Genomic DNA, 12,693 nt, shown 5'->3' on the forward strand with positions numbered 1-12,693 from the left:
TTTATTGGCATTTTATTAGTATTTACAGACACAAAAATTGTTTTATTTTCGATCGACTTAAAAAATAGTAGTTTCTCAATTCGGTTGTATTTTTTTGTTTGTTATCTCATAAATCTGTCAATTGTAAACCGATTTGGAAATTTTTTTTTTATCTGACATGATATACTTTGACTTACAGATTGGTCCGATAAAAATTTTATAAAAATTGATTCAGTAGTTTAGTTTATAAATCAAAATTTTTGCCAAAATTGAAGTCGGTTTTTTTTGGGAAACACAATCTTAATTATTAAAAGTAGAAGCGGTAAAAAGGTATCGTTTCCTATTTATAGGTACCTATATAATAACATAGTAACAATATATCTTATAAAGGTGATCATTAATTAGTATTTCATTTTAAAAAAAGAATATAGGTATATTTCTTTCTTCACTCATATTTATATGAACTTTTTAAATATGTACATATTTTCAAAATCCGTCTGGTAAATTATTTAAAATTGTAATCATTAAAATGTTATAATTTTATATTATTAATAAAATTCTACATCAATGTTAGAAATTGGCGTATTTAAAGAGCGAGGGGTCATGCCCACCCCTGAATTGTAGATGCTCATCCCACCCGCCCTGGGATGATGTGAGCAGAGCTTTCAGCTATACCTACTTAAAGACATCTCTTACCGTACATATATAGACCATTTTAAGGAACTAGGCCTCCCTTTAAATATGCCAATGATTTTATATAAAATAAAAATGTTTGTATAGACTTAATGATATTGGATATAGGTACCATTTTTATACGTTTAATAAAGGGAGTGTACCAATTCTGGGGACTGGTAGGCAAAGGAATGATGTTATTATGGCTAATACATGAATATTGCGTTATTTTGTGCAAGAGATGGTAAAAAAAAAGTTGCGAAATAAACTATTGATGTTAATATTTGTTTGATTTATTACCGAGTATTCGTATCTCCGGAATTAGTGTCAAGGTAAAATACAAAAAAAAAACTATTAACTATCGGGTGAAGAGATAGGTATAGTTTATGATTATTGTTAATTATCTTTTTATATTTTTAGACTTCGATATCTGTCGTCATCTACAGAGGATCTTAGCTAAGTTCATGACACAGTGACAGCGCACGCGTATTCCATGCGTGCGTCACCGGCGCGCGTCGCTCCGTTCAACGCAGCCGGGCTGCGGTGTACTTACGTAGTCACACACCGATCAGAGTTAGACCGTTCGGAATCACCAAACGGTGAGCCGAGGCAACGTCACCTAGTTGCCGTTCATTCGAAATAACAATTCGAGACTCGATTCATTCGAGTCTCGAGTCATTCGCTCAGTTATCGCGAGTGCTTTGTTGCGGAAAGACGTTTTTTACGAGCGCGGTTGCACAACGCTAACATTCGCGATGTCGCGCGTATATCAACCATCTGACTATGTCGTTGAAAAGTCCCGTGTACCATCTTTTGACAAATATAAAGAAATGCACAAAAAGTCTTTAGAGGACCCTGAAGCGTTTTGGTCAGAAATAGCAAACGAGTTTCATTGGCAAACACCGCCGCAGCCGGGCAATTTCCTCTCGTACAACTTCGATATAAATAAGGGGGACATTTTCATTAAATGGATGGAAGGTGCTGTAACCAACGTCTGCTTTAACCTCCTAGATCGGAACGTGAGGAATGGGCATGGGGACAAGATTGCGTATTACTGGTAAGTCATTTTTAGTTGTAAACTGCTATGAATCAATAATCAGCTGAGCGAATGCAGAACTGAGACGGCGCGCGAAATATTGATTTCCCCTGTAGTATACCATTTCACCTATTAGTGTAGTTGTTATTCTACAAGCGACATTCTATTATGTAATGCATTTACTTCATCTTCACACATGTTATATTAATAATAAGATCGAATTCGCCGAGCGATCGTATTTATAATTTTAAATAAGTATACCTATGTAACCATTTGTCAAATTATTGCCGTGTCCTAAGGTATCCACTGATCGTCTTATAAAATATGCCTATTTTTCGCACTGATCTGTATTTTTTTTTATTACACTCTGATTAGATTTAAACATACATCGAATATCACACTCTCTACCTACTGCCTATACCTTCGTTAACATTACTCGATGTTGATTAGGTACATTTAAGTGTTATAATTTGATGCGCTCATTATACATTTATGCGGAATCAGTAGGTATTTGTGACCAATGACTAGTAAATTACCTATGTTTGAGTTTTTACAGTATCAATCGATTTAACTAACTATATTTTAAATACTTATGGATATAAAAATTAAAAAATATGACAATATTTTATTTGTAAAAAAAGAAACTTACGAGTAATTTGTCGCGATTAAGGGTCATTGCTTCTAGTTTCCATAAATATATACATAGGTAATTTCTTTTTAATAGATGACAATGGACTGGCAATTTCGCCCGCGCTAACGGTATACGCTGGCGGGGCACCAGTGAGCGATGATAGGTGAGGATGAGGTAGGCCAGTTAGCCCATTGTGATGAATACACTTAGAATTCAGCACCATGGTTTCCAGGGAGGTCGACCTGTTAGGGTATATTGTTAACAATGGGTCTGGTAATTCGCATTACTAATAATCTTACCCTCCTATATATACATAGGTAAGCTGATACGGTTATTTTTTCAATTAAAATATAATTTCTGCTTATGAAACTTTTAACAATAAAATGTTAGTACTTAATAGGCTAGTTTTAATAAAAATAGACTTAGGACAGAACAACTTTAGAACTTCTGTATTTCTTTATAGTCAACCTTTTTCTTCACTTGTTTTTATATTATTATCGTTATTGTTTCTATATTATATAAAATGACCTATCTAAAATTGTCTTCATTCATTTCGCAGTTCGATTTCAAACGTAAAATAACCCATAAAACATAAAATTATGCAACTTCACGGTGAAAGAGATAAGCACTTGCGATTGTGGTCTCCACGGTCGACTGAAACACGACATAGATTCTAGAGTTAAATGAGAATGGAATGCCATTTCTCTTTTTGACATGATATAACTGTTTCGGTTGGGCGTTGCCCCGTTCACACCTCCTTTTGGGTATCCGTGTATACGCTACAGTTAAAACTTATCAGTCAAATGAACTTTTGACTGAGAAAGTAGTCGGCGGTTTATTTGCGTCGGTAGGTAACTATAATTTCTTCACCTGTCTATAGGTGAGGATTAAGTCAGATCAGTTGACACATATTGTCATATTCACCAGGAATTGATCACGACCATTTATAGGGCGACCAGGCAGAGGTCGACTTGACAAGTCCATCTTGCTAATAGTGAGACTGCTATTTCCCGTATTAACTTTAACTTATTATATTATATAACTTAAATTTATTATATGAATTTCTGTTTCGGTTTTAACACAATATCGATTTTAAAAAAAGAAACGCACTTTTTCTTTATTACTTTTATGTAAATTACATTTTACATAAATTAATTTCAAAAAGATTATAGCAAAAATCAATCATAGAATTTTAATATTTTATATAATAAGATTTCATATAATTAACGTAATCTGCAAATAACATTCCATAAATGACCGACATTGGAATGATGAGTATTAGCCATACATTTTTTATTATATAGAGCCTTAACACTCTGTTTCCCTTACAAGTTAAAGTTAAGGCAATCGGTTATTATAGATAGGAAGTAGTTAGTGGAGATTGTAATTAACGTAGCATGGTTGTCTCTAAAAATACTAGATTTGGACCACAATAAAAAGCAAAATGCAATGTCCGGTAGCAAGAATCCGATTAAAATTTCCTTTCGCCTTTAATGAGCATGTTATACTGTGCCCTTCCCGTTACCTATTTGCATTATAATATGTCGGCATTTGAAATATAAATTTGTAATTTTCCCTGTTTTTGACTATCATGTATTTCGATTAGAGGCTATTGGGTCGTTTGTCATGATAGACAGAAGGACAATGTACGCACGTCAGTGTCGAACCATGGAATTCTAAAAAGACCTATTGCATCGGTATTACTAACATTATTCATTAGGTTAAAGGTTACATGTAATATAAACTTGCAGCCCTAAGAAACTAAAAAAAAATCAATACTTTGTAATATTTTTATCTACTTATTTATATGCCATTTAGGTACAAGGTATATATATTTTTATTTTATTCTGGATAACAATGGAACTATAAACATTATGTTCTGAAAATGTACTTTAGTATTTTACTTATATAATATAATTGCAACAAGACGATGTCCGTACATGAAAGACATTAATATGAGGCGTCATAATAAGATTAATAGAAGCCAATTCAATATTTTTTGTAATTTTGCCTCTCTGTCTGTATATTTGTAACGGCGTCACGCAACACTACTGCACCAACGCATGCAGTTTTCATGGTTATTTTCCTGTTAACTTAAAATGTGTTTATATTTTATCCTGATACGCCATCTAGAAGTGATCTGTTTCATTGGCTTTTACGAGTTTTGAAATTACGCGTCAGAAGTAGCAAGTAAAAAGCTAGTTAGTACATCTAACTGTCTGTCTAACTGCTTGCTTCACTTCGTCAGAGGATTGTAAATAATTTAATAAAATTTTACAAGACACGAGAACTTAACATCGTAGTCCTCAGGAATGTCAAAGCATTCAAGAGTATTGTGGATGAATCTACAGTGTATTAAAACACTTGTACCTACTTATAACCATCTGTTACTTAAACATAATACTAAGTATTGTCATGCATAAAATAATAATTCAACATTTTAATATTTATAGTTCGTATAAATAAATAGTGTTCCACGAAAAAAAAAAAACCGACATTAATTTTGGCAAAACCAGTTATTTAAATTTTAAAACTACTTTATTGAATTGATTATGATAAAACTTCTATAGGACCAATCCGTAAGTATATCTTTTTAAAATAAAAAAATCCAATTTGATTTATAAGTAACGGACTTAAGAGGTAACAAGTATAAAAAAAAACAACCGTTCTGAGTACCTCCTTCTTTTAGAATTAGGTTGAAAAGTAAACTATTTTCAATGAACTTTTAATTTATACAACCTTCTTAGGAATATTTATGTTTGTCCAATTAGCGGAAGTTGATGGACACGCGACCTTTCCACTGGCATACATAATAGACCTTCCTACTCAACTCACCATCAGAACTGAATTACCTTACTGATTTTCCCATTATTCATAATGGGGTATTCATAAAACAATTTTATAGCTAGCGCTCGCTGTTTATGGAAATAACATTTCTTGTTAATATTATAAACTACTTCTAATATTGCATGATATTGCAGATATTCATTGGTATGTTAAAAGATTAATTCTCGTATGCTGATGTACATTCTTTATTGTATAAAAAAAGGAAATCTTAAAATTTGATATAATGTAGACACAACTTTTAACCGACTTCAAAAAGAAGGAAGTTCTTAATTCTACTTCTTAGGAATTAGGAAGTTCTTAGTTGTACTGCTTTTTTTACGTTTGTTACCTCATAATTTGTCAGTTGTAAATCGATTTGGAAAATTAATTTTTAGTCTGAAAGTATATACTTACATATTGGTGCTATAGAAGTTTTATCAAAATCAGTTTAGTAGTTTAGTTTATAAATCAAAATAACTGGTTTTAGCACAATTGAAGTCTGTTTTTTTTTGTGGAACACGCTCTTAATTATATTTTTAATATACTGACCACAGGCCACAACTTTGCTATCTTTTCAATTTTCGTTTATTCACTTAAAATTATATAGGTGAAATCAAAGTCGACCAGTGGTACGTAAAATGTTGAGCCTTACTTATACTTACTGATACTTGTATTAATTTAATAGCTACATGCTCTTTGTTAGTATAAAAGGTTAATGATTTCTGTCGTTTCCGACCTATGTTACTTTCTGAAACATACACGTTTTTATTAGTACAACATTCCCTCAAAAGAATGTTAACGCTTTTGATTCCAAAATCTATTATTAGCTGAGCAATCCCCCATCCGAAAATGTGCAGTGCTATTTATTTTTCGTTCAGTGACGAATTCTTGAAGAATCCCGAATCCATATTCCATGATAACCATTTTTATGGCACATTTGTTTTATGATTTGTTGATCTTTGGACATTACTGCCAACTTTGTCAGCGTAGTTCAGGCTTCATACAATCAACATTACCATTTATTTTACCAAAAGTGGTATAAAATTGGTAATCGTTGTAATACGAGTATATTAGATATATTGCCATAATAATAGATCGCGTTACATTGCATTGCATTACTGTAAGGAATGTAAATTAAATTATTAGGTACCACTTATTAGAAATCAAACTAATAAGGTCACAATTAAATTTATAATTGAAATAAACGGAATAATTGCGTGCCCTTACCAATTACGTTTAAACAGTAGAGGATATCGTTAAAATAGAATATCCAAGTTTGTTAAGTTGTTCAATTTCAATAATATTACCGAAATATTTTTTATTGATTCATAGAAATAAAAATGCTCAACGCTACATTTAGAGATCTAATAATAATTGGATTGTCATCATGATAAAATGTGTCGGTGAGTTGGTTGCTCACTAAAACTCGATGGATTAGTATTTTTTTTGATGGGTGAAAATGGAATGGTAACCCCGGCTGCGCTAACGGAATACGCTGGCGGAGCACCAGTGAAGGGTGATAGATGAGAATGAAAACAGGCCAGTTAGCCCATCATGATGAATTTATCAGGAATTAATCATGATAGTTTCCAGGGGGAACCGCGAGGAGGTCAACTTGGTTGGGTGTATTGCTAGGAATGGGATTCTTAGTCTCCATCACCCTTTCAACAATCCCTTGCCCCCCGATGGATTAGTATTAGGTATACAATAAGGTTAGAGCCGAAATCTCAAAACTGTTACTAATATAAAGAACGTTTATGGGGCCTGTCCAAATATCAACGATACTACCTACAATTGGGTAATGTCCCCGGTGTTGATTGCTTAATACTGAGATAGGGTGTAAATTTGGTAATTTTATTTTATTCTCTACTGATGCTTGTGTAATTCTTATAGGAAATTATTTCTTCGCCAATATGTTTTTTTTTTACATTTTATTCTACGAAAAATATACACAATATTTTGCCAATATTTTGTACGTTCATACTGTATGTTTGTTTTTTTTTATTAAACACTTAATTGAAAAGTTACTAGTATGTCATAAAAAAGGTGAATAGCCAGCTAGTTTTTCCTTTTATAATTATTACAGGCCAGAGACCCGCCATAGCTTCACATGGGTGCAATGTAGAAACAACGTGATGTCAGGGTAGAATGATTATTAACATTACTATTGCATCCGTCTAAATAGCTTTCCAAATTCCACATAATTTGTATGAATTTTTAAACATTAATGGAATATTTATAATAATAATTATTAAAATAAATATTTTAGAAGATGTCAGAGATTTAAAATATGGGCAAAGCGGCCATTGGGTCGTACGTCCGTCCCGGGTAGTATCGACCGGCGGACGCGGCGCGTGCTAAAACTTATCTTTTGAAATGACCATTAATAAGTCACAGGGTCTTTTTTTAATGGGTGATAAAGGAGCGGTAACCTTGCTTGTGTTATGGTTATATAGTGAGAGATGATGAAAGCAGGTCAGTTGGCACATCGTGACGAATTTCATAAGAATTAACCACGATAGTTTCCGGGGGCAACCGCATGGAAGTCGACCTGATAGGGTACATTGTTAGCAATAGTATTGTTAGATCCTATTACTAACAACCCCTTTCCCTCCAAATCGTCGTCGTTCAAGGGTCGAACATTCAACGTTGCAACGTTTAAACATGTCGCGCTTTCGAGAGTAAACACTACAAAAACATGTTTGTATTATTTTATGAAAAAACAGATGTAAACATTATATATGAAGATTTCCTGTAGTATAGTCTAATTATAATAACAATACTATTAGTCACTCCACACTGACACCACATTAGTATTTACATTGCATCCGTGCGAAGTCGGAGCGGGTCGCTAGTTTTGTTATATTTCAGCATTTTCAATAAAAGCTCCTAGTCTACTTGATTTCTTCCGACATCTTGAACAAATGTCATCATATTTCAACAAATTAACACAAAACTATATTGAATTCGTATAATTCAATTTTTATAAATGTTTTTCTTGAGTCACTGTATCTGTTGATGGAAACCACAGTAAAATCCGTTGCGTAGTGTAAAGGAGGATAGTGAGAAGCGATTCTGTTTTATATAATACTATATAAAACAGAATCGCTTCTCGTAGAGATATAGGGAGGTTCCAAGTTGTTTCCTTATGCATTATTCACATAAGTTTAGTTTTTTTTCTGAAATTTTGAAGGCATATCAATAACATTTAACTTTGTATCTGTTGATGGAAACCACAGTAAAATCCGTTGCGTAGTATAAAGGAGGATGGTGAGAAGCGATTCTGTTTTATATAATACTATATAAAACAGAATCGCTTCTCGTAGAGATATAGGGAGGTTCCAAGTTGTTTCCTTATGCATTATTCACATAAGTTTAGTTTTTTTCTGAAATTTTGAAGGCATATCAATAACATTTAACTTTGTATCTGTTGATGGAAACCACAGTAAAATCCGTTGCGTAGTGTAAAGGAGGATGGTGAGAAGCGATTCTGTTTTATATAATACTATATAAAACAGAATCGCTTCTCGTAGAGATATAGGGAGGTTCCAAGTTGTTTCCTTATGCATTATTCACATAATTTTAGTTTTTTTTCTGAAATTTTGAAGGCATATCAATAACATTTAAATAACGAAAAGAAAGTTGACATTAAAATAACGAAAAATAAGTTGCCAATTAAATAATTCGGATACTTAATAGTGGGGTCTTGCTGGGTTTACAATCAGTACAAGCTAACTCTTCTAATACGGATCTGATTCAATTAGGAACGTGTTATATCACATTATACACGAACCTAATATAATACGATCCCGTGGTCGTAATATATTAGGTAAACGTCACTACGTTTTAAACCAAAGTCGCAAATCTTTAAATACTCGTATGTCTATTACAACATATTATGTAGAACTTGATACACATAGCCCTAAGTCAGTTATCTCAATTCATAAGCTCAAATTATTCGATTGTATAAATGAAATAAGCTTGCGGAATTTTGATGAATCAAATGAGTCTTTCGGAATACGTAATTCCGTTTATTGTCATTCATCATTGTGCCTAAAGTAGAGGATTCTCTTGAATGGAATAAAAAATCGTCCCTAATAGGTATTTATTTATTAACTGGGGTAGGTATTCAGTATTTTTTTTATTTCTAGTTATATTAAAAATATAAGTTTATGTGTGAGACATTTATTATTATGTTACGACGTCTCAATACATAATATTATTGACGTGCAAAATAGAAAGTAGGTATCTACAATAATTATCACATTGCGTAATCCTGATCGCCTTCAAACTATTTACAATAGTTGATAGGTATAAATATAACATTGTTGACTGATTTCTTTTTTGCATTCCTTTATATATACCAATCCTGTATCATGATATTCGAAACCGCAGGAACGATTTTAATGAAATTTTGGAAATATACTATTGTTTGTTTCGAGTTGAAATAAAATATTTTTTAGGATAAGAACTAGAATAGATTTTATCTCGAAAAATGAACATAATAGGAATTTTGAATATATGCGGCAATATTTACCTTGGCAACCAAGTTAAACTACATACACTGATCATATATACACTGATCTAATCCCTTCCGCCACCTATTATGTTCAGTTATATATATATATATATATATGATAGATGTAGTGCTTAACTTGGTGTATGTGGTTTAACTTGGTTGCCAAGGTAGATATTATCGCATATATTCAAAATACTATCTATGCCTATGTTTGTCTTCGTAAATTCTTAATAAATATTGTACAAATAAAAGTAAGTTTGTTACCATACAGCGTACAATTTGGTATAAACGTACTACGTATATGGGATGGAGAATTATATAGGCTGTTTTATATCCTGATCATGTGGACAAACTTGCGGGTAAAAGTTGGTTTGTCTATAACTCAAGGAATACATCCGATTGATGAGATTAGTGTTTTTTTTTTTTTTTTATACAACTTAAAATGGCAAACAAGCTGCCGACCCACCTAATGGAAAGTGGTAACCGTCGCCTATAGACATGAACAGTAGCATGGACATAACAGAGTATACTCTTTCGCCCATGATAAATTCACAGTAACACAGCCATGCAAACACAACTGCTTTACGGTTGAAACACGAATGGGACAGAGGTACTCAAGCAAGTACTTTTGTACAAAGTCTCCCTCTGGTAAAGTGTTAAAATTTACAAGGTATATACGTAGAAAATACTATTTTATTGCCCGCTACTTCGTACGCGAGGATTTCAGTAGCAGGAAATCAATGAAATATATAGACTTCTGGATGGTATACCAAGATAAGACACCAGACTTTAAGTTAGATCTTCAGAAACACAGTTGTAAAATTTGCATTCAATTTGATGCTATTGTCTTTGCGTGATACCTTGGCTAATATATCATCATCATCATCATTTTAGCCATTATTCGTCCACTACTGGACATAAGCCTCCCCCATAGACTGCCATAAAGAGCGACGGTTATTATTTTTTATCAGGTGGCCCGTTAGCTTGTTTGCATTTGGAATAAAAAGTATAATTTTTGCAAGATACGTTATGCTCTAGTTACACTATTGTTGTAGGTATATCTTTAATTTCTATCACAAAGCAGTACTGAAAGTTCACCTGCCTACTGCCTACTTACTCGTTTAATATGAGTTATTATTGCAGAAGAACTTGGATTTATTTATTTTATTTTTTTTTAATTAAGTTTATCTTTTTGTATTTAATGCTATCGCATATAGTAAATAAAATAAGTAGAATTTAATGCGATATATAGTAAATAAAATAAATATATCACTTGTTATATTATAGAGGTCATTGAGAAATAAACTACAACATAAACATAGTTTGACTATGGGTTCTATACTATATAAATAATAGAAATTAGGGGGCGCAAACCGCGAATGATTTCGTTATTCAAATAATTAGTAATTTTATAATTCGACTATTAAATTAGTAATATACCAATATTTGTATTCAAATAATTTTATAAGTAAATGATCAAAGTGACTCATAATCTACTACCTGATTATTAGTGAATAGATGACCAAAAAATCATTTTTTTTATAGTTGATGAGTATCAAAAGTGATCACTTTTTATTAAATATACAATACTAAATTATATCTTGATCATTAAAAAAAAGGTCTCGTCTATTGATTATTAAGATAAACAAATTTAAAGAATATAACAAAACTTACTACCTAGGTTTTGTTGATTTTAACAAAGCATTCGGCACACTGAAACACGGTTTTACGAGTATATGGGATACATAAACACAAGGAGTACCAACAAAATATATACATAAAAGTACTGTACAAGTAAAATTAGAATCAACAGGTGAAGAATTTATTATTAAAAGGGGTACGCTAAGGAGACCCCATCTCACTTAAATTATTTTTAGTCGTACTAGAAATGATATTCGGGAACTTTGAAAACAAATAAGGGACTAAATATAAATGGTAAAATCCTGAGCCTTCTTCATTTCATGGATGAATTAATTCTATTTTTAAATAGCCCGGAAACCCTACAAATAATGTTATAACAACTAGCAAAGAAAAGTGGTAAGGCAGGTTTATCAATAAATGTAACAAAATAATGTCCATTTCTTCAAAGAGAGACGACAAGAGTAAATAACGAGAAAATAGAATATATACATGATATATATATATATATATATATATATATATATATATATATATATATATATATATATATATATATATATATATATATATGAATTGACATGTATATTTATATTTGTATTAGTCTGATATATTCTTTATTGCACTAAAACATACAGTAACAACAATAAGTTAATAACAATGTCAGCAAAGGCGAAATTATCTCTAAAAGAGATTTCTTCCAGTCAACCTAACACAGTGGCATAGGAAGTAGTGAGCGGACAGTAGTAGTGCAAAACAGAAATGAAAATAAATATTTACATAAATTATAAATCATTATTATCATTATGTAATTACAAAATGGATTATAAAAAAAAATGTTTTAGTTACATTTTCATGTAGTATCTTTATAATTATGCAAAAACAAGTACAGCATTAAAGGTTTTTATTTTATTTTATATATTATAAACACTATTGACGATTAACAAAAAAAGAACTCGTCATTCGAGCGATCGGCTCGACTCGCCTACGTTCGTATCGACTCGTACATATATACATACTAATGAATGATTTTAGCGATCAGTAGAAGCAATATATACTGAATGAATAAAATTAGTAATCGAATGATTAAAATTAGTAGTCGAATGATTTTCAGATATATTCGAATAATTCTAATGAATTGCTCAGTTGAATAATTAGTAGTCGTATTTAAATTCGCGTATCGGTAATAGAAATATATTATTTATAAAATTGTAAATATTCTTATTATACCTACATAGAAACAAACTCAGACTAATACAAATATAAATGTTTGTATTGTGCGGGGACCGAACTTGCAGCCACCGGAAGGTGAGGTAATATTTCAAACCGCTATACTACCAAGGCCGTCATAATTAGCTAAGAAATAATTAGATATTATTGTAGTTTGAGTAT

At 31.7% G+C, this 12,693-nt stretch overlaps 1 protein-coding gene across 1 annotated transcript in view; it reads left to right on the forward strand.

The window, feature by feature from the left end:
• The first annotated feature begins 1,211 nt into the window (after window positions 1-1,211).
• LOC113519887 (acetyl-coenzyme A synthetase) overlaps window positions 1,212-12,693 on the forward strand; it is a 37,872-nt gene continuing 26,390 nt past the window's right edge. Inside the window, exon 1 of the mRNA XM_026905105.3 lies at window positions 1,212-1,708. Coding sequence (XP_026760906.2) covers window positions 1,407-1,708 — 302 coding nt within the window. The 5' untranslated portion in view covers window positions 1,212-1,406. The remainder of the gene's footprint in view (window positions 1,709-12,693) is intronic.

This window comes from Galleria mellonella, unplaced genomic scaffold (assembly GCF_026898425.1).
Source record: "Galleria mellonella isolate WM207_F2 unplaced genomic scaffold, CSIRO_AGI_GalMel_v1 utg33, whole genome shotgun sequence".
Classification (NCBI taxonomy): domain Eukaryota; kingdom Metazoa; phylum Arthropoda; class Insecta; order Lepidoptera; family Pyralidae; genus Galleria; species Galleria mellonella.